The 24,309-nt window shown below is 34.9% G+C and overlaps 1 protein-coding gene across 2 annotated transcripts; it reads right to left on the reverse strand.

Moving 5' to 3' along the window:
- Window positions 1-853: 853 nt before the first annotated feature.
- LOC129242982 (mediator of RNA polymerase II transcription subunit 1) lies at window positions 854-22,893 on the reverse strand. Of its 2 annotated transcripts, XM_054879979.1 has the most exons (6): window positions 22,633-22,893; window positions 15,388-16,568; window positions 15,109-15,241; window positions 13,097-15,042; window positions 4,122-5,499; window positions 854-4,049 (listed from the first exon to the last, which is right to left on the reverse strand). In XM_054879979.1, the coding sequence occupies exons 1-6, from the start codon at window positions 22,670-22,672 to the stop codon at window positions 4,045-4,047; spliced, it is 4,683 nt and encodes a 1,560-aa protein (XP_054735954.1). In that variant the 5' UTR covers window positions 22,673-22,893; the 3' UTR covers window positions 854-4,044. The 2 variants fall into 2 exon arrangements, with proteins under 2 accessions (XP_054735954.1, XP_054735953.1); XM_054879978.1 differs by having other exon boundaries at window positions 854-5,499.
- Window positions 22,894-24,309: the final 1,416 nt, after the last annotated feature.

The raw sequence follows: 24,309 nt of genomic DNA on the forward strand, positions 1-24,309 counted from the left end.
TTAATCTTTTTATTCAAGTACACAAATTTATTTATATATACCTATGTAAATAAAAAAATAGGAAATTATTTACTATTTAACCATTTTGGATTTCTCATTGAAATATTTAAGAAACTGTTGACGAATGCTCTCTGCTTTACATGTAAGCGGGTTCCAGAATATATCCGAACCAGGCGATGCTTAAGTATTAAACGTCAAAATGTTGCCGAAAACAATTTTGCCCGTGTGACTGCGAACCAGACATGAAAAGAGAATTTCTAGTGTCTCCCTTCCAGATGTCTCCATGTGTAAATCCGGTGTTGTGGCTCTCGGGGGTAACAGAATTATAATTTTATAATAAATTTTTCTATTTTTTTAAGAGCGAGAACGTGAAAAGAAAATTTTTTTCTTTTGTTTTTCCAATAAACACATAAAATATCTAGAAAAAAAATTTTTTTTTGTAAATCTGCTACCCACCATAGCGACATATCTCCTGATGAATAATCGACCGAATTTTTTTTCAGACGTATCTGAGTAGCCCAATCAGTTACGCCAGTGGCTTGTGTTACGACAGGGGAAGCAATTTTTTTTTCACTGTCATTGAAAACAAATATATATTTTTTTATTGTAAATAAAGAATTGATCTAACGAATAAAAACGATTTTCAATTGATACCGATTGTTTTTCTTCAATTATCAACACCTTCAATATTCACGTCTTTAGACTAAAAATTAGACTAGAAAGGTGCTTTAAGGCCGAAATTTTGGTCAAAAATCGATTTTTTTTTCTGGAGAAACCGCTTATTCTTTCGATTAATTACTAGATTTCACATTAGTTTAACGAAATCTGTTTGGTTTTTCTAATTTCAGAGGACTCAGTTCAAAGATGTAGTGGTCACCGCAAAACGCCTTTTTTGAAAGGAGCTCCAGGAGATCAGCTATAGCACCTTTCCAAATAAATATTTTTACTAATACTGGGTCTTAAAATACAGCTAAAAGATAACATAATATGTGTACAAATTTTTAGATCAATAAGTTTAAAAGTTTTCTCGGCCTTCTAACTGTATATAACCCCTTAAGTAAAAAATATTTAAATTTTCTTGCGAAACAATCACCATTTGCTTTTACAGAAGCCTTCAAACGATAAGGCCCATCAGCTCGTGCACATGGATATTGACGTCGCTGCTCGCACCGAAGATTGTATGAAGCTTTCCAAATTTCTGTGAAGCCTTCGTCGACAGGCCATGTTCTCTAATTCTGACCACAAACTGTAGTCCAATGCGATTTGCCTTAGCTCCCCCCTCAATCCATGGTTAACAAGCGAAATTTGCCACGAAACTGAGCATAATTAATGAGTTGACGATGCATACGAACAAAATTGTTCGTTCAAATTGATTTTATTCTCGCCCCACGCATTCTAAAAGTTGTCACAGAATTTATGACAAGACTAAGTATATTGCATACTTTCAGGCATGCCACTTATGTTTACCTCAAGCAACAAATAGTAACTGTAATTTTAGCACCGCTTCTGTTAGAATTCACACTACTGTTCACAATTCCATATGCAATAACAATACACAGAATGTGAACTGCCAAATGTAAGACATAGAAGGTGCAAATATGCACCACGCCTGAAATAATCGAAGCCAGATTCAGTGGTTACCTGATAAGTAAAATCCATAAGAAACATCTTCATATACGTTAAATAAGAATTTCAAATAAAGAGCTGAGCCTTAAACTCGCACATAGCTGGGTAAGTGGCAGCAAAGATATTACTTGAGAGACTAATCTTGTGGAGCCACCAAAGGGGTTTTGAAATTCATACATATTTGCAGAGACAAACCAAGCAATCTTATTATTATAATTTTTTTTGTGTGTCGGTAGTCAGTTGAAATACGGCTAATATAATTGCGAAAGCGAGATGGAGTTGGGAAAATACCTGCACAAAAAAGGTTTCCAAGTACATACTTAGGCATAAGACTGGACACAAGACTAAGTTTCTGAGGACAAATAAAACACGCAGCCCAGAAAGCCGCTAAGAACCAACATAGGGAACGAACTACGTTCTGTTGTTATTGGTGTTCTAGCAGCATAAACATTCCCCATACATACACGAGAAATGTTGCTGAGACTACAGTACTTGGCCGAATATAAATCCTGGGCGTTCCGGTCACGTCATGAATTGTGGACAAATGCGCTAGAGGTGAATCACCAGGAAAAACTCCTAGCATTGGTACGGCAGCTCTGAAAGTTGTGTCTGTCTACCGCACAGTATCAGGGACTGCTGCTTATCACTAAGCGGTGCAATACCGATTGATTTACTAGCCTTCGAAAGGAAAAAGTTGTTGAGAACGAGGTTATGGAAGAAGGAGTTGGCAAACTTGCAGCGCGCGAATTAAAGGACGAAACGATAAAGCTATGACAAGATCACTATGGAGAGACAAAACACGTGGCAGATGTATGACTAGGCTAATAAAATATTTCGCTACATGGTACAGTAGGAACGTCGGTGAAGTAAATTCTTATGCAACACAATTTCTTTCGTGACACAGGTATTTTCAGAAATACCTGTTCAAAATAGGGCGAACACCTTACATGCATATGCAGCCGAAAATGACGCTGAACACACCTTTTTCCCATGCATGCGTTGGAAACAAGAGCGTCGAGCGTTGGAAAATTCAGTCGGTCAAGATGCTAAGCAGCGAGGAAACGTGAGAAATCAGCAGTGGATTCGCGGAAAATGCACTCCGACTGAAAAAGCGGGATCTGAACGCAGACACACAAGCATAGATCATAGGTTAGGGTTAGTTGAAGTGGATATCCTTCGACGCACATAGGCCAATTAGAGGCCCCGTGTGATACTACCGAAACTATCCTATCCTTACTATACTTGGTCCTCTTTAAACCATTGTGTATGACCTTTAAAAAGCTGGCTATACTAGCTAGCTTGATATTCGCAACATCCGCAATGTTGTCCAGAAAAGCGAGACTGAGCAGTCTCAACCGGCTTTTACACAGAGCCATGCACCCGCATAGAAGGTGTTTGACTTACGCAATAGTCATAAGATGGTGCCCCTAATCTACTGGTATGTCTTCCTATTACACCTACTACGGTTCTTAAGTCTTTCCTACTTAATTTGAGTAGACCCTTGGTGCGACGCATGCGCCATTCGGGCCACGTTTATCTACTGATAGCGCAGGTGTTTAACTTTTTCCAGTTGGATCTCATAGATCTTGCCATGAGAAAGATGAAGCGCCACTCTGAAATGACGCGAAAGCGGTCCCAGGTGGGGGTGACGGTTCCAAACGAGTGCGAACTTTTTAATTTCTGGGTATAGGGTACACTAGACAGGCCTAGTTTACTGGGGCGGCAGCCCTTGGTCGGGAACAACTCGAGTCATTCCGGTAACGTAGAACCAACCAGCTGCCATGGGAATATTTTTTTAGTTCCTGACATACCACTGCTACGATGGCAACTTTGATGATGCATTAGGCATTTAAACCTCCTCATCCGCGAAAAGAAAAAAATTGGAACATAGAGCCATGTACAGTAATTCGATTAAATTAATTGTATTTTCTAGAAAATAAAATGTCTGCTTTTCTTTTTTAAGAATGTTATGGTCGTTGCATATTTTCAGGCGCACATTTACATTAAAGCCTTTTGCATCATTCGACGGGATAATCCGCGAACAAAAACTCTGTCCTTATCACCAAGAACGGAATAATCCACAATAAATATTTTTTTTTCGTTAAAGTTTGAGGAAAATAAATATTTTTGGTAATTCTGCAACATTATTTTGCATTAGAACAAACAGTAAACGTGATGCAAAAGGGTTAATGCACTTAATAATTCCGCGTACGCGAGCTCTATATTTTTATGGCTTATATTCGAAAAGATTAGCAAAAATATTTGTTTTTTTTTTTTACAGAAATTAATAACATATTGCTTATTATGTTGCACAATTTGTTTACGGGAGTTGATGAATTTTAAGTACATAATTTTTAAGTGATCTCCCTAAGCCTAACGGTACCAAAGTGTATGCTCGCAACTGACAAGCAAAGTCCTTCAGCCTAACATAATGAATTAAAAATATACCATAATTAAGAAAATATAAGAGAAACCAAATAATAAATGTCATTTACCGGCGAGTCCAGCCGATGACGCGGGCGCAGCAGCAACGCTTGGCATAAATGTTGCCTCATCGGTGGCAACTTGACTTGTTTGGTGATATTCAACGGTCATCGATGCCTGTGGTTGGACATTTGCATTATAAGTGTGTTGTTGTTGTTGTTGTTGGTGCTGCTGCTGCTGCTGACGGGGATTTATATTTTGCTGTTGCATTTGTACGCCTTCCGATGTTTGTTGCAAATGGTAATTTGCATTTAATTGCATTGACGTGGCAGTGTGTTGGAAACCGATTGGTGGCGATGATGTGTCACCCGACATTTCGGGGTACAGTGGTGACGAGCGCACATTCGAGGAGGCTGACTTTGTAAGCTGATTTTGCGCTTGTTGCTGTTTTAAGGCTTCATTGGCATGGTTATTCACTTTTGACCCGGTCACACCACTACCGCTACTACTATCGCTTGCAACGCCCAACGCTGACGTTAGTGTCTGTTGTTGTGCAGTGTGCGTTGTAGGTGCCGATTGTGTGCAATTGGTCGCTGCAGTTGTATTCGTGGCGCGTTGTGATAGTTTTGGTATTTGAAATTTGCTATTGAGGCCCTTCATAAAACCCTCCATATTGGCCGCCATTGTGGGTGAAGCATACTGTAATATTTTCAACATATCCGCTTGGTGGTCCATACGTGTGGCAGGTTGTGTTGGTGCTGATGTGATGGAAGATGTGCCACCGCTGTTTGAGCTAGATGATTTTTTTGATGATTTGCGCAGTGAGCCTGTGCCGCCGATCAAGTCACCAAATGAATTTGTGCTATAACTCTTAGTCAAACCACCACTAGCAGCAGGCGGAGCAGTGCTAGAGCCTGCAGCTTTTGTTGATAGGCTACCCGAAGAATTGGATTTCTGGAATGGATGTTTCGATGTGGCACTTTTCTTGTTTGATGACTTTGCTAGCGACAATTTTTTTGAGGCTGGTCCGCTATTGACGCCTGGCTTGAGACCAGTATGTTGTCGCTTACTTGTTGAATTCGCACTTGCAGCGCTACTTGGCTTGGCACCACCCTTCGTTGTTGCTATTGTAGCAGACGTACAAGTGCTGACTGCAGCACCACTGCCACCACCTTCACCACTGCTGCTGCTGCTGACGCTAGATTTGCCACCACTGCTTGTCTTGTTGATAGTCAGCTTTAGACCCTCTTGACTCGACTTCACCATATATTCGGAAGAGCTGGATTGCTGGTCTATAGACTCGGCACATTCTTCACCCCGTTGCGACTCACTGCTGCCAATGGCCGGCGGCGAGGGTTGCGGCGGCAGCAGCGGTTGCGCTGCCGGGTACGCTAGAGTTGCTGTTGCTGTTGTTGGCGCGACTGACATCGTTGACGCCATCGAACTAACCTGACAAAATAATTTCGTATCATAGAAAGTGTGTAGACAATTAAACGCCGCAAGCGTTAAAAGAAAGAATTATAACGAGAAGAGGTGTGATGGATATTTGGGTGTGTGTGCGTGTGTGTATTTGTTAATGTATGAAAGAGAAAAGAAGAGCAGAAAACAGTTATCGAAAGTAAAAATTGCGGACAATAGCAAAAAATTAAAAAAAAAAAAGATGGGGAGAGAAAGAGGAAAGTAACAACGGTTAGTAGATGTTAGTTAATATTTTATTATTAAATTATTATTTTTGCTATATTTTTACTATAGGTATGGATGCATTTTGTGTATGTAATAATAAGTTTTTACTTTATTTTGCTGCGTAGCTTATAACTATTTTCGAATATACCATTTTGAAAGCAAAATATTAAAGAAAATTAGAAAAAAAAAAATTACTAAAGATATGCAATACGAATTTCTTAAACCAAAAAAGGTGAATCTTTTTTTTTTTTGATGGTAATGCTTTGTTTCTGAAATTTTTTTTAAGTTTCATATACTCAAAGATTCCAGGTCAAAATCCCGAAAACACATGCCCGAATGGACATTCACCCGAAACCCAATCACCCGAAAATAATTTACCCGAATAAATTTGCCCGAATACGAATACCCGAATCTTATTAATTTTCCCGAAAAATGCCCGAAAAATGCCCGAAAAAATAAAAATAAATTTTATATAAAAATGTTAATAAATAATTAAAATTCAAAATTTTGTAAACAAGTTTTAATTATATGGCATGGTGTGAAAGAAATTGAATTGTGTGAATTTAGGATATTTGAATGTTGTATGCTAAATTAGTTAAGTATTCCAAAATTTTGTTTTCTTCTTTATATCTTTGGTATTCTTCCGTTATTGTGCGTAATCGTTTTTGGAGTGATCTTCCGCGACTCGTTTTAAATTAACCTTCACTAATTCCGCTTTCGCTGTATCCTGATTGGGCGGATGTTCATGAGGAGATTTTTTAGGGCCTTTTAAAACTATTAACTCAGAAACTGTCTGCAATGTAATTGCCCGCGCTTTGCATTCTTTTCTTCGAACCAATTGACAGTCCCAATAGAATTGATTATTTTTCGACGGTTTGGATCTGACATAAATGTATCCTCCGATTATTAATTTTTTTCCGACAAGTTGTCCCACTTCCTCAATTTCTGCCATTTTTATGAATAATTAAGAACGAATGACTGACTGATGAATTTGACACAAGAATTTTGACAACATTTGTTATGAATAAATAAAGGAATAGCACTCTTTTGTTCTTTTCTTGCATGTACTTCAAGTGTATACTAATTCTTAATTATTTTAAATTTTTTTTTCTTTTCGGGTAAAAGGATTCGGGCAAATGGGTTCGGGCGAAGACGTTCGGGCAAAAAAATTCGGGAAACTGTCAATTCGGGGAAATATACATTCGGGCGTGTGGATTCGGGCGGGTGTTTTCGGGCGTTTGGGCGTAAACGATACTCAAACTGTTTATTTTATTTTATCTTGCACCAATATTTTTATTTTGTTTATTGCTTTTTAATTTTTTTGATGTTTCTTTATTTTTTCTTTTGTCTTTTTATTTTTAATTTAATTTTTTTTTATATTTTTAATTTATATTTTTTCCGATTTTTTTTCTCTTTTTATTTATTTTTTTTTTACTTTTTTCAATTTTTGATCTCTTTTTTTCAGTTTGATCTTATTTTTAATATTCTTTTTACTTTTTGTAAATTTTGATCTTTTTATATCATTATTCACCATTTTTATTATTTTTACCATTTTCCTTTAAGTTTCATATACTCAAACTGTTTATTTTATTTTATCTTGCACCATTATTTTTATTTTGTTTATTGCTTTTTAATTTTTTTTTATTTATTTTTTTTATTTTTTTTTTTGTCTTTTTATTTTTAATTTAATTTTTTTCTCTTTATTTTTTTTTGTGTTTTTATTTTTAATTCAATGTTTGGTTGGTTGGTTGGTTTAAGGGTGACCCCGCATCGGAGTGCCACATAGACTGCAAGTTGGGTCCTTTGTGTTGCCCTAGAGCTCATTATGTTATATGATTTCCCCACCTAACCGAGATTTTTTATTGTAGATTTTGGTCAAAGATATTAATTCGTTTCGAGAATTTGATGAGATTCGATTTTCAGGTCCGAGAGTCCTGAAAGATTGTCAATTGTTGGAAAGCCTAGAAGAGCGATTCGACTTCTGGCTAGACCGGGACAACTGCACAGCAAATGCCTGCTCGATACTTCCTCATCTTCGTCCTCGCAGTATCTGCACAGGTCGTTTTGAGGAACCCCGAGCCGACGTGCGTGAGAGCCCAAAAGGCAGTGGCCGGTGATAAGAGATATTATATGCCATAGTTCGTGTTTCGAAAGACTTATAAGGGTTTTGTCTGTTTCAGATTGTAGGATGGCCAGATTTGTCTGGTCGTAACGCAAGTAGTTTCCATTCACCACCTCCGATCAGCAACGCTGTGAAATTCTCGATCAATGAGCATTTTACATGTTGAGAGCGAAATGTGGATTGTGGGTAAGTTACTAACATTTGATTGCGCAGCTCCAGCTCTTGCGAGCTCATCAGCTTTGCAGTTACCTTCGAATCCACTGTGACCCGGTATCCAGACAACTTGGACAGAATTCTGAACACTTATTTCGTTAAGAGATAAGAGACAGGATCGAACCACATCTGAGTGGGTATAAGAGGAGCTGAGTGCTCGAACGGCCGCTTGACTGTTGGTGAAAAAGCGGATATCCTCTAGTGATATTCTATTTTCTAAGAGAGTTTTCGCAGCATACCAGATAGTGAGCACTTCACTTGGAATATACAGTCGGGTAATCTAAATGATAGATTGATGTGAGGGGAATTTGAAAAGATTCCAATTCCCACTTTACCGTCTTATTTTGAACCATCTGTATATATAATCAGAGGACCATCGATTTCGGTAAGATTTGTCTTCCATTCTTTCCTAGTTGGGAGTGAACACGAGAATAGCAAGGGTGGTGATGGAAGACTTACATGATAGTCTATGTCGGAAGAGATAACAGTGTTCCTGTTCAGTATGGCCGAATGGCCAAGATACTTATTCCATTTCGATATAGCATTCATGCGTGTCGCTGCTTTCGCTGCAATCGCTTTGCCAGCCAGATCGATAGGGAACAAGTGAAGCAACATATTTAAAAAAGAAACAAAAAGGCATAAATAAAATATTAAAAAAATAAATAAAAAGACAGAAATAAAATATTCAAAAATAATTAAAAAAAATAAATTATTTATTTTTTAATATTTTTTTATGTCTTTTTATTTATTTTTTAAGTTTTTGTACTTATTTTTTATATATTTTTAAGTCTTTTTATAGTCATTATTAATTTTACTTTTTAGTTTTTTTATGTTTACTTTTTAATTTTTTTCTACATTTTAATCATATTTAAATTTTTTTATGTGGTCATTTTTATTTTATTTTTATTAATATTAGTTACATTTTTTATTTATTTTTAGTTTTACTTTTTTCTACATTCTAGTCTATTCTAATCGACATTCTAATTTAAATTATTTTTTTACGTAACCTTATTTTTTTATTATTATTTTTATCTTTTTTATTTTCTTATTTTTTTATTATTATTATTATTTTTTTTTTATTATTTTTTTCATTTTTTAGTTCTTTTTTATTTCTATTTTTTACATTCTAATAATAACACTTTTTATTAATAATTAATTGATTTTAGTTTCTTCTACCTTCTAATTATATTTCTATTTCTTTTTAATATTTTTTTCTGCACATTTTGCTGTATTTTAGCTTTTTTACTACATATTTATCTACCAGCATGCACTTCACCTGTAAAAATAACTCTTACATAAAATAAAATAAATCGCAAAAGCAAAATTAATAAAATTAAATTAAAAAGCTTTGAAATATACGCAAAATAGAAAAGAAAGACAAACTACAAGTGTTAGAATATTATTTTCTTTATTACTATTATTTTTATTTAACCAGAGTACAAATGTCTGTATTTTTTAGAAGTCTATAATAAATTATAATATGTATGTATATACCGCGTTCTTTTTAAGACTAAGCCACATTTTTTCCCTTTCTATATTTGTAAAAATCGAGTAATAGAATTTGAACAAGAAAATTGTTTCCAACTCTACTATAAACCAATATTTTAAAAAAGGTACATACATACATATTAGGCCGGGTCGATTTGTGGGGAGGCAAAAAAATCGCCCATTGCTCTGTGAAAATCATATTCTAGGGATCAAAATAAGAAACTTTGCCGAAGGAACCATACCTCTAAAACGAATTCTGATGTCCCCCAACTTGGGTCGAACTTTTTAGTTTCTTTTCTATAACTCACTTAAATTAATTTTTTCATTTACATATGTTCTGATTAAATAAGTTTCTTAAGAGAAAAAATAGATATTATTATAAATAAATAATAAATATTATTATAAATAAATAAAAATAAAGAAAAAACATAGCCATTTAGCTGATTTTTTCATGTAAAGCCCAAAAATGGTGATATTTTGAAATGGGGGACTTCAGAATTCGTTTTAGAGGTATGGTTCCTTCGGCAAAGTTTCTTATTTTGATCCCTAGAATACGATTTTCACAGAGCAATGAGCGATTTTTAAATCGACCCGCCCTAATACATATGCATACAGTAACTAAAACTGAAGAAACTATCAGAACTGCTTAAAGAATTTCACGTCTCAATAAGGACTAAAATATGTAACTAACAAAGGTTCAGAAGTTCTCTCCTCATAATAATAAAAAAGTTCACACATAGAAGCATAGTTCTAGTATGGAATTCGACTCTCGTGTTGTCAAATTTCAAATATTTTTTTCTAAAATATGACCTAAGAATTAGTGATGATTCTAGAATTAGGTAGAGACACGGAATTATGTAATAGAGCATACAATTCGATTTCTTGTATTGGTCTGAAATTTAATAATGCATTACCAATGGAAACAAAAAACGAGACTAAGAAACGAAACGAGAATAAGAGAAATAATGCAATGCATCGTATGGAATGTAAAGTATTGTTAATTAGTGGTTTCGCGGAAAGAATTCTCCGGGACCTGGACGCAGGCACATAGGGATATGGATCTTTGTAATGAGGAAGATGGAACGCCACTCTGAAGTAATATGAAAGCGGTTTCAGGGAGGGCGACGGTTCCAAACGAGTGGGAGTTTTTTAGTCCCCGGTATTGTTAATACTTTTAATAAAGCAAAATAATAATAAAAAGGAATGAAAAAATATATATAAAAAATAAAAAAAGAAATAATAATAATAAACTAATAAAAAGAAATATAAAATATTGAAATAATTGTAATAATAAAAAAACAATAAAAAAATAATAATAAAAAAACAATAATAAAATAATAATAAAAAAAATAATAAAAAAATTTAAAAATAATAAAATAAAAAATTGAAAATAAATGTAAAAACAATAGAAACAAATAGATAAATAAGAAGTAATAAAAATAAAATATAAATACAAAAAATAAGAAAATAATAATAAAAAAATTTGTCATCCGCAAAAAAAACAGTATTGTTAATACTAATAATAAAACAAAATAATAATGAAAAAAATATTTAAAAAATTAAAAATATATTGTAATAATAATAAAAAAACTAAAAACAAAATAATAAAAATTAAAAAAAATAACAATAATAAAATAAAAAATTAAACAGAAATGTAAAAACAATAGAAATAAAATATACATAAAGAAAAATAATAATAATAAAATATAAATAAAAAATAACAAAAAATTCCACCAAAAAAAAAAATAAAAATAATAATAAACAAATAATAATCAAAAAATAATCAAAAAATAAAGAAATTTTGAATAATAAATTTCTCATCCGGAAAAAAAGTATTGTTAATACCACCAATAATAAAAAATTATGAAAAGAAATATATAAAAAAATTAAAATAATAAAAAAATAAATAAAAAAATAAAAATAATATAAAAAAACACAATAAAAAAAATAAAAAAAAAATAGAATAAAAAAAGAAATGTAAAAACAATAGAAATAAATAAGAAAATATATAAGTAAGACATAATAATAATAAAATAAAAATAATAAGAAAATAATGATAAAAAAAATCAAAAAAATTTTAATAATAAAATTCTCATCCGCAAAAAACAACAAAGGATTGTTAATACTAATAATAAAACAAAATAATAAAAAAAATATATATACAAAAATTAAAAAAATAATAATACTAAAATAATAAAAAGAAATATAAAAAATTAAAATAATAATAAAAAAATAAAAATAACAAAATAAATAAATAAAAAAATAAAAATAAAAATGTTTAAAAATAATAAAATAAAAAATTAAAAAGAAATGTAAAAACAATAGAAATAAATATTGTAAAACATAAGAATAATAAAAAAGTAGTACAAAAAAAATAAAAGAAATAATAAAAAAATTTAATAATAAATAAAATAAATAAAATAAATAAATAAAAAAATAAAAATAAAAATGTTTAAAAATAATAAAATAAAAAATTAAAAAGAAATGTAAAAACAATAGAAATAAATAAAACATAAGAATAATAAAAAAGTAGTACAAAAAAAAATAAAAGAAATAATAAAAAAATTTAATAATAAATTTCTCATACGCGAGGCAAAGGTTTCAATCTGATATTTGTTTAGTTTTTTTATCAGAAAAAAGCGAATACGAATGTTTTTGGGTATAAGAAACAAATTGTTGACATTTAACTTTCTCATAAGCAGCTGGCGTAACATAGAAATTTAACTATCTCAAGAGGAAAATCGATAGAAACACAAGACTTTTTTACATTTTATATGTGGAATTATTAAATAATGGTAAAAAAGGGTCGATATTTTTATAATTTGTATGCTTTATAATTTTTTAATTCAATTTATAATTTTTTTATATAATTTACACAAAAAAATGCAAAAAAAAATCTATTTCGTATTTAAAAATGTATTTTTTATGTTTTGTTTTTTGGAATTATAAAACACACACATATAAATAAATTGCGCATTATGTTATATCGATTTGCCCTATCAAAATATTTAAAATGCAAATGCTTGAAAATAGAAGAGGACTAGAACTATGCTTCTGTGCGCTTTTTTGTTCAGGATTACGGATTACGAGCCAAAAAAAGCCTAATGCAGAAACTAATATCCATTTAACTCTACCGCAATTTACGGTTGGGAGAATGCATCAGCCTTGTCTGAAAACCAAGCGCTTCACGCGACACATGTCGTCAATTCATAGTTTATATTAACTCACGAAAATCCTTTAAGATTTGAGGCTTTAACAGTTTTGTCTTTTCGTAATAGTTATTTTAATAAAATACTTATTTGCAACAAAAGTATATCGAGTCTTTAGATTTAGTTACTTCGATGAGTTACTTTTACAAAAACGACTTGTATTATCTATTTAATAACCAATCACGCAGGTTTCAACAACTTGTTACACCTTTCTAAAAAGCACTTCACTGCATGCAGCAAATTAGCATACGAACTAAACTTAACTGCTAAGGAACTATTTAAAGGCTGTGTACTTGCATGTCGTGTCTACTGAAAAGTTGTATGAACTTACCGCGCCGCCAACTACTTTGCGCATAGCTGCCGCTTGTGACGCTGCCGCATTCATATCCATGCCAGTGCCTGCTCCATTGCCACTCATCAACTGTCCTACGCCACCACCGCCACCACCTATATTGCCCATATTCGAAACACCACCGTAGCCACCGGCAGTTGTATTCATCGTCGTCGGTGCAGCTAAGTGATTCATTGTCTTCATTTGTTGCATGCCAACAACACCTAAGCCGCCCACTCCCATTGCAGATTTCACAGCATTTGCGGCCGCCACTCCTGCAGCTGCCGCCGCTGAAAGGCCTCCCGTAGAGCCAACTAAGCCACTGCCGCTGCCACAACCGCTTTTGTCACCTTTCGGACTGAGACTGGTTGCAGTGGCACTTTTTAATGTGGACATACTCGGTTTGCCCGATGAGCCATGCTTCGGCGAGTGTGTGCCGAAGGGTGATTTCGGACTATTCGATGCGGTGTTTGTGTGCTTCGGACTACTATAGACGGGCGAATGTTTCGGGCTGGGACGTGTCGACAGTAAAGCAGCATTGCCAGCAGCGGCAAGTGTTGCAGCTGAGCTGCCACTGTTCAACATGCCACCACTGCTGCCACCTTTGGGTGAGGAGGATGGCGAAGAAAATTTGCGTGCCACCACTGTAGCGGCCGCTTCACTTGTGGCGGCGGGTGAGTTTTGACGAGAGTAAACTTTTTCCGGTGGACCCATTGGCGAATCGTCCCGCTTCTTTTTGCGTTTCTTCTCTTTTTGCCCGTCCGTGGAAGATGGTCCATCCAATTGGCGTTTGTTGGCGCCAGACGACATGCCCGTATTAGTGGATAGAACATTGCCGCCTACGACTGGGTTACTGTTGCTTGACTTCTTATCTTTGCCAGCGTTATTGCTGCCACCGACAGCATTTATGGGTGTTATAGTGATGGTGGACGACGTGTTGATGCCGGGTTGCGAAACAGCGACGCCGGTTGTAATTGCTGCAGCGCCACTACTGCCATTGCCGCCATTTGCAGCACCACATTGCGAAGTCAACGGTATAATTTCAATGCCGACAGCGCGTTTCACATCAACACCTTGCTGCTGCGAAGCGCCCCTGCTGTTGCTGTCCGGCGAAATTGGTGTTATGCTGACACAGTTCTTCAAATTGGTCGTTTTATCCATCCAAATATTCTTGTACTTATCTGCAATTTCTATTTCCGATTGCTTGCCAGTAGCTAGTTGATCAAGTAGTGTTGGTTGTTGTTGCTGTTGTTGTGACTGCTGTTGCTGCTGCTGCGTTTGCTGAAGGTGGTGTAAGCCGCCCAAAGAGCTGCTCTCAGCAGAATGCAGCGTCAAACTATTTTGCATTTGACTCTTTGGGCTGTCATGAAAATCCTCTTGCTTCATTTCTGGTTTATATTGAAGAAACCCTGACAAGCCGGCAGCACCACTACAAGCTGAACTACCACCACCACCTAACGTGGCCGATGCAGAAACCATAGAAGGCATTTGCTGCAGCTGTCGTGTGTTTGGTTCCATTTTTACGGCACTGCCGCCTCGTACGCCAGTACCACCACCCGAATCATTTGGACCAACACCCATATTAAAATTTACATAGCCACCTGAGCCGGTGCCACTACAGGCGCCCGTGCTACCCAAACCACCCATGCCACCGCCAACGCCACCACCAATGCTGCGTTGGAACATTTTCAATCTTTCCTGATCCCACAACTTGAGTAAGGCACGTATGGTCACAGGTATGGATAAGCACGTTTCAACTATTTTTGTGAGTTTCAAAGAAAGCAAATCGTAGTTATTCGTAAGGGAGTAGATTGTACATTTTACATTGCCATCGCGCAAGTCGAACTCCACAGTAGCCATTGATTCCTCGTAGGGGTGTTGAAGTGAAACGCTAATCTGCTTAAAGGAAATAGCGTTCACCTCGAGTATGGTGGTCGATTCCATGTCTGAAAAGCAAGAAAACAAAACGTTATTCCATTACTTTTTCTACTAATAGACCCTGCAACACTCACCATTGCCCATTTTTGACTGTGTACGCACACAACTAGCCAACAATGAATAGAAAAGTGCTTGTCTTTTGAGAAAGTTTAATATTTTTGGTACTTGAATCGGCTCCGTAAAAGGAATGGAAGAGATTAGGGTGGCCTGCGAAAAAATATTGTAATTAGTTAAATTTTTACATATTAATTAATTAAACTAAACTTAAAAAACATTCACGCAATTTCCAATTTCAAATTTACTTAGCGGAGTATTCTGATACTCCAAAAATTTAGTTTTAATTCATTGCCTACCTGCAAGTGTTTGTTTTCGGTAAAGAAATAGCATTGCGTCTGATCAGGCAAATTTACAAACAATCCCTTCTGCGAGTTCTTCAGCTGCTGATCTGAGGCCGTTTGAACTACCAGATCCATAATTGATGAGGTAACAAGTTCCTTTTTGTCTAGCGATTCAATGCCACTTGCGCTGTCCGACGCGACACCCAATGGTACGCCGAGTGCCCTTAAAGAGGCATGGCACACGGGCAGCGGTTTGTTTAATCGTAGCACAAATGTTGCTGGTAAGAGCATCGAGTTTTGTTGATTCAACGGCGCATAAATGGGCACATCCAGACCAGTTTGAGGATCATTAGTTACGCTCACAATGGGTAGGATTTGCAACTTGTTGGCCGACGAAGCCTCCAAATTTACTGTCACACTAAATCCGATATCTTTGCTCGTAATCAAATCTGTAGTGAGCGGTTGCAACGATTTGGACTCGAGCGATAAAAGATCATAAGGCGGAACGAAATAGATCAGCTTCATAGGATGACCACCACGTCGTTTCAACACCAAACCCACCGATGATACTTTAATCAGTTGTTGGGTATCTTTGGTGAAATTTTGAATTTGAAAAAGATTGTACAGATCTGTTTCCATTGCTTGCAATGCAACAAAGGCTTTTGTTTTAACTTTTGGTTCTGCATTCAATTGATAGATGGAGGAGAGTCCTTCTAGTTGCACAGTGAAATCAGCGAAATCTCCATTATTCAAACAATTCACCAATTCACTGCAGGATTGCTGCTCAATTTTACACTCATGATGCACTTTCACATCGGTGAGTGCACCATTCGCATCCAAAATAATTTCCAAGAAGAACATATCAGTCGAAATAAATAACCCCGATGTATCTTCCATGAACTTTAGTCCCAGCTGTCGTGATAAACTTTCCAGACGTTCGACTAAGCCCTGTCTCGATGTTACCTTTATGCAGTGCTGCATGCTGTCGAGACATTTTTGTAAATTGGCCTTCTCTACCGCATCAAGTGCGTAACGTTTTTCCAGCATAGACATACGCATAGCTTTTGAAAGTTCAGCAAAGGTTTTGTGTTGGTTTCCGCGAGACCGAATTCGCTCCATGAGTAATTCCCGCTGCCATTGCTTGTTTTTCTCGGCTGCACTGGGTGCACAACTGAGCAACTGAGCTGCGGTAGTTGCTGGAAAATAAATTTATTCAAGGCATATAATTTTATATAAATACTAGCTGACCCGGCAAACGTTGTTTTGCCATGTATGTTATTTCTAGGAATCATTTTTATAGTTAAATAAAAATAATTATCTACTATAAGTGTGCGGGGAAGTATTTATAATCGAATGCATTATAAAGAATAAAAGTACGTTTTATTTAGGTTAATAAATAAATCTTTATTAGAGTAACGAATATATTTGAAACAACAGTCTTTGATAGCCATCCAAACATCAAAAATAAATATTTATATTTTCACTATCAATTATGGCAGTTGAAAAAAAAAAAAATTAATCTCTTAGCGCAATAGAGTGTACAATATTTTTGGTTAGTCCGTCTTTAGCCAACACAAACAAACTGGATGGTTTTCCCACGCGAGAACATCCCACATATAGTTGTCCGTGGGAGAAGCACGGTGTTTCCAAATCTAAGCCACATACAGACAATGTTTGTCCTTGTGACTTATTGATTGTCATAGCGAATGCCAATCTAATTGGGAATTGAGTGCGTTTGAATTCAATTGGCACATCTGTAGGAATCATAGGGATTCGTGGCAGCAACACATTTTCGCCTTGAAACTTGCCATTCAAGATGGTGACTTCAATAACGTTTTTCATTAATTTTTTAATGACTAATCGTGTGCCATTACATAGCCGTGGTGGGTTTAAGTTTCGAAGTACAATAATCGGAGATCCAACCTTCAATTGTAAATGATGTGGTGGCATGCCTGGCAAATCCAATGAATTTAAGAACTCAATTGGATAATTCACAGTCTCGTTGGTATCGCAAACTGCATCGATAGATTTATATGACACCAAGTCCCCAGGCAACAGCTGTTGTATCTTTAAATTTAACCCATTGACGTCCACATTTTTAGCTGCCAAGATCGCTCTTTCTGCCAGCCACTTATGATTTGTATATTGTGTGTGTACGTCGGGAAATATGTTATCGATGAGACTATTTTGCGAGTCGATGATTGTGCAGAAGTCAGTCTGTAATTTTATGCATCCAGTATTTTCATGTACAGCAACTTTCCCATCGCCAATATCTAACAGTTGTTTAGAGAAAGTTTCGGCGGATGGATCCTGAAGCATTTGAACGCGCATGTTCACCGTCAGTTGTATTTTTTCAACATTACGCCATAGTCGCGATGATTTTAAGCACGCGTTGATTTCATCAGCGTAGGTTGAACGCGGAATAATGGGAAGTGTTTGTCTGAAATCACCTGAAAGGAGTAACAAAGTGCCGCCAAATAGTTTATCGTTGTTTTTTATATCCTTTAATGTCCTATCCAATGCCTCAAGCGAATGTTTGTGTGCCATAGTGCATTCATCCCAGATAATAATTTTACATTGTTTCAGCACTGTGGCCATAGACGATTGTTTTTTTATGTTGCACACTGCATCTGGATTATTTTGAATGTTTAACGGCAGCTTAAATGCTGAATGAGCTGTTCTGCCTCCATCTAGTAAAGTTGCTGCAATGCCAGAAGATGCAACGGCCAATGCGATGCCATTTTTTGATCGTATCTCGGCAAGAAGTAGCGAAATAAGAAATGTTTTGCCAGTCCCACCTGGTGCATCTAAAAAAAAGAATCCTCCTTGTCCTGCCGAAACTGCCAGCATGACGCGGTCGTAGATAATTTTTTGTTCATCATTAAGTAGTGGAACATTGCGGCTAACAATGCTTGCCATTTGTACAGTATCGTACTGTAGTTCACGATTCATATCTGTGTTGAGTAAATCAGATGCACTTCGATTCGGTGAGCCCATACCGAAATGACTGATTGGTAAATTCGCAATAGCAATGCAAAGATCCTCGATAGCAATCAATGCTTCATTGTACATGGCTTCACTGAATGATATTGTTAGATCGTTGCACCTTGTACGATGTCGATACAATATATCATCAGTCATTGAATCTTTGTGATTATCCCACAACATTTGTGCTCGGGCTGGGAAACATGTAGTCAGTACTATAGCAAATAGTAGACGAATTTGTGTTCCTGTGCAGTTTAATGCTGCTTCAGTAAGCATGCTGTCCCAATGATTGTCGTCTTCTAGCAAGCCTAGAGCAAGGCACGCATCTTTATACGTAGGATACTTTTGTCCATCTACCTTCCGTATATCTTGAAATGACAATGGTCCGGTGACATTAACCAACAATAGTCGCAGATAAAAGCACTCAGTCTGCCTTGGATTAACGGTATATACACGACCCAAACTATTTGATTTGAATAAACCGGGGCACGCATCAACTGGTATCCCTTGCTTGCGGGGTGTCCATTTTTTTGATTGAGCCCATGTAAAATACCGCGGAACTTCAGAATAGAGCAGTGTTTGTGCGAAGGCACCAAAAGCATCCGCACGATTGCACAATTCAAAAAATTCGGTGAGCGTAGTTTTCGGTGGATTTATTGCATGATCAAGCGCTGTGTCGTTCGTGAAATATACACGCTGGCCGTTTTCAAGATGGACAGCTAAATGGATAACTGCTGGATCCCGTTCATGAATTGGGAAACCGAAAATACGCCAGACAGCTTCATTGGAACTGATATACCGGCCAATTTGGAAATTCGTAATTTCATCATTTTGATTCAACGGAGGAGAATGAACATTATTATTTTCAATCCGAAATACAGCCATATCACTTCCTTTATTCACATACTTGCAAATATATTTGATACTCTTCACCGAACTGCATGACTCAACATTTATATGAGCATTAAATGTTTTGCTCAGCAGAGGAGAATATGGTACCACCCAACGATTGTCAATGTCGATGTCTGCGTTGTTGGTAGTTTTAATGAAAGATTGTCCGCCATTTTCGGTACTTCTTCGACGATATATTGGATATCCGTCAACATGTGTGACCGTATCGCACCCATAAAGTATATTTGTAAAAATTTATGAGGTTCGTTTGACATTGGCAGCAATGAGCCCACTTTGTGATAAACTTGGCCTTTGATTTTGAACGTGGAATTAAATTGTTGACCGTTTGCAGCAGTATTGTTAACTATTTCTGTTGCTCCAAATGATGTCATTTGGAAACATAAATTGAATGTGCGAATTGACTTCAGGAACAGGCTAGAATCTGGATTTGTACCGGTAAGTAAACCGTGCAATGGTTCAGGTGGTGTTTCAATTTCGGTTAGTTGTATTTTTCCTGATGAGCAACACATCCCAACTGGCTCATTTTTAAATTTAAGTGCATGGCAATGCGGGCATTCTTTTTCCAAAGTACCAATAATCACTTTAGAATGATTATAATATTCAACATCCGGCTCGTACTGGAACGCTAGTCGAAGAAATAAATTTGACGTAAATGCTCGATGAACTTGTTGGCGTTGTTGGTCAATTCCTCTACGTCCATCGACTATGAATCTGCGAGTTTCTCTTCGTTCTAGTTGTCTTTGTTGATTTCGTTCATCTCGTGCCTCTTGTGATCGTAATTCACGTAACTGCGACATTCTCCTACGCGCATCAGCATTGACTTCTTGAATTTGTTCGCTTGATCTTCGTAGTCTTTCATCTAGTCGGGCTCTAGAATTGATCGTTCGACGACTCAAATTGGCCCCTTTGCGTTTTTTTGGCATTGCTGACTGTACATAGAACATATAAATAAATGAAGTTAAAGTACTTATACGGATAGAAAAATTTGTTTATATTTGATAAGCGTTAACAGTCAATAAGTAATTTATTAAGTACATTTTACGAATAGTTAATAAATATTTATTAATGGTTATAAGTAAAAAAAACATTTATAAATAAATGATATAAATGTGATTATAAATTATATAAATATAAATAATTTGAAAAGATGATTTATGTTCGTAAGCAATATTCAGATAATATAAAATTGCAAGCAGAATATATTCACTCAACAAAATATTTATTAATTTTTTTGAATTAACTATAGATATTTGTGACAACAATATTTGTTAACTATTAATAAAGACTTATTAACAATTAATAAATGTACTTTCTTCCCAAATAAATATTTATTGAATGTTAAAATATATTATTTAAATTTAAGAAAATAAATAAATTATTAATAGTTAATAAATCATTTTATCAGTGAATTTATAGAAAACAGTGACTTACTTTGAACAGTTTTCATTTGCTTATTCATTTGACTTACCTTTCACAATAATAAAACAGGTATATTTATTAACCACATACACGTTTTCGTTTTGATTTAAAACAATGCCCAAAAAATGCTAAGTACAATATATACAGGTACGGTAATGGCCGTTGTTGGCGGGAGCTTACAACACGTGTTTATTTATATGAGATCACTTAATTAACTGAGAGTTAAAACTGTCTCTGTCAGATTAATAAATAGTAAATAAATTATTGCACTGGAAATTAATGATAATTTTACGATGACAGTGAAATTAATATGAGAATTGCAAAGGAAAATTCAAACAATAGGTATAACAGTAACTGCTACGATTGATACACATATAAAACTAAAAATACATGGCTGAAAAATGTATAGTGAGTAAGACAGGAGACCGGCTTCGTCCTCATCCCTACTACGTAATGTTTGCTGGATAAGTGGTGACACCTGGCGGGAATAACTGATCGATTGATAGTTGATGAGTAGTCGAACGGTGAGGGCGGAAGATCAAATTGAATTTAAAAAAAAATCATAATTAAAGGAACTTGAAATTATAATATCTGGATAGGAATTAACATATAAAAAATAGGGGTTGATCGTAGAGGGGTGAAAAATTAAGAGTAATATGAGATTTTTATTGTAAGTCATCAAAAAATAAAAAAAAAAATTTTGCCAAAAAATTAAAGTTTATAATTAACAAATAAAATATAAGGGTTGATTGTAGAGGGGTGAAAATTTAGGGTTATATGTATTTTTGTATGCTGTGTCATAAAAAAATAAAAACAAAAAATTTTGCTAAAAAAATAGAAAATAAAATTTAGGGGTGGACTACCCTTAACATTTAGGGGGATGAAAAATAGATGTTGGCCGATTCTCCACCCTGGCCGACAATCACGCTAAGGATCACAAAAATCGGTCGAGCCGTTTCGGAGGAGTTCAAGTTCGAACACCGTGACACGAGAATTTTATATATTAGATTGTAGATTTAGGTAAAAAAAAATCGTTAAAGACTAATGCTTAAATAAAATAAAAACGTATGAAAAGGAAAATTTGTTTCTTAAATAACTTTTCAGGTTCCTAAACCAATATTTAATTGATCTCATGGTCGAACAATTTTTTTTAATTGGTTCAATTGTCGATTTTCTGTTGCGCTACGGAGCCGATGGTAATTGCTTGAAAATTGTACACATATTTTTCGCGAAATCACTTTTTTCAAACTAAGACCTAGTTCGATTGGTATTATCTCGATATGCAGCTGCATTATTGGCTGCTCCGGGATTTTGCCTGGTTCATGTTGATTCTCCATAAATGTTTGGGAAATATTGCTGGTGCGACAGTCGTGGAAACCTAGTTGTCTTTGTTGTTGTTGTAACAGCAAAACATTCCCCATACATGTAAGGGGAGTGCTGCTGGAGCGACGGTCCTTGACAAAGAACCGACTCTCGGGGGAACCCGAACCTAGTTCATGTCAATTTGTGCGCTACACCAACTGCAGTCTAAACACCCCACGTAGTGGTAGTATGACTGCCAAGTTAGCCATCCAATCTTCTGAATGTTTGCCGCAATCGACTTCCACCTCGGATTCTGATTTACATGGTGCTTGTGGTGTAACTGTAACTCCACAGCCACAATATTCACATTGAAGTTCAAGCCATTTAAAAATTAAAGTATCGTATAACTGTAACTCCACAGCCACAATATTCACATTGAAGTTCAAACCATTTAAAAATTAAAGTATCGTGATTTAGACTCAGCGATTATAGTACGTGTAGTTGCCAATATTGTTGGTTAAATATTTTTTGCGATTTATATATCTACATAACATACATATGTATATATCTTTACAAAGCATAAAAAAATTGATAATAATTAAATGAATATTAGTACCATATCATTAAAAGTATTACACTCACTCGTTGCTGCAGCTGCCGACTTTCCAATAGTCGGATTCATTTTATTTGCTAAAACCGGTAATAGCTTTTGGGACTTCTTTCAGCAGCAGGATGTCAATGTAAATTGTGCACGTTTCGTTAGTATTCTTTTACTCAAATTTTACTGTTTAGGAATCCATATCGCGCCTAGCATATAAAATTGTACACATAAAGTATGTTTGTTTTATTTTATGAAAGAAAAACTAAACTTTTCCTCAACATGAACACCATTTTTTCTTTGCATCTGTCTTGCACTTTAATAAATATGCAAATCTTTTATCGAGTTTTATAAAACATTAGTAACTTGTAATCGATATCCCTAATTTCGATATCTATAATAACACATTGACAATACAAACATTTTTACATCACGTCTACACCTTCTACCAAATGTGACTTAATATCTGACAACTTATGTTATGACTACCACAAAATTAATCTATCCGTTCACATATGGCAGATTACCCGCAAAATTAACAATCAGCTGTCAACACTGTTGTGAAATGTTTTTTTTTTATAGAAATTATTTTGGAGGAATATATCGGTGTTCTGGAGTTGTTTAATTATTATTAATGATAAGAAGAAAAGACAGGGAGAAGAAATAGCTTAATTAATTTCGCAATTGGCTGCTAAAAATAAACAGTTGGAGGATATCCGTAAGCGACGTTTACTGAGGTGGCAAAAAATTATGGCACCAATACGCATGGGAAATTCTATATTAAATTTTATAATAAGTAATAAGAGGACAAAACGTTTAGGGGTTTTTTCCTGTTAAATGATTCATGGCTCTTTAATTAATAATATTTAACAAAAACTTTATTAGAATTATGTTTACAGACCTGTTTTCTTTGCCGACGTCCAATTCATTTAGTTTTTATTTTTATATTACACCTTACATTCGTAATTATTATTATCGATAACATAGGGCTGTATGTCAAAAAGTATGGTTATTATCTAGGATTATTTTATAATCTCAGATTTTGGAAGAAAAAATTTGTATGGAGAATCCCTTTTTTAAATTACGGATTAGAAGTTAAGCACGAAAAAGTAGATCACGTACTTATATGTGAACTAATATAAGTGCCGATTTCTCATGTGTTTTCTTTTGTTGTCTTAACATTTCATTGAAAAATTTTAATTTTAAAAATGCAATTGACTACTCGCTCATAATAGGTTCACATACAACTAGATTATCTACTTTTTCGATCTTAACTCCCAGTCCGTAATTAAAAAGCCTGATTACCGATACAAAATGTCTAACTGGCTGTTTATTAGCAAATTGCGCAATTAAATTTTTTTCATATCATTAATAATAATTAAACTAACCAAAAATACTAAAATATTCCACCAAACCAATTTCTCTGAAGAATAACCTTTCAAACCAGTCTTGACAGCTGAGCTGATTGCTGATTTTGCAGCTTATCTGCCGAGTAGATTAATTTTTGTAGATTTATTGCTAATGACTGCATATGTGAACATACTTTAAGGGAGTGTCAGAATTATAATGTCCCAAGTGGGCAGGCCTTTAATAATTGAATACTGCTTATACAGTATGTATATATAATTATAATAAAGCAAGTTTTGCATCATTCATTTTAAACTCAATATCTACTTGCTCACAAGTTTATTTGACAAACAATTTTTTTCCGCATACATATT

The sequence above is a fragment of the Anastrepha obliqua genome, chromosome 3 (assembly GCF_027943255.1).
Source record: "Anastrepha obliqua isolate idAnaObli1 chromosome 3, idAnaObli1_1.0, whole genome shotgun sequence".
NCBI classification, from domain to species: Eukaryota; Metazoa; Arthropoda; class Insecta; order Diptera; family Tephritidae; genus Anastrepha; species Anastrepha obliqua.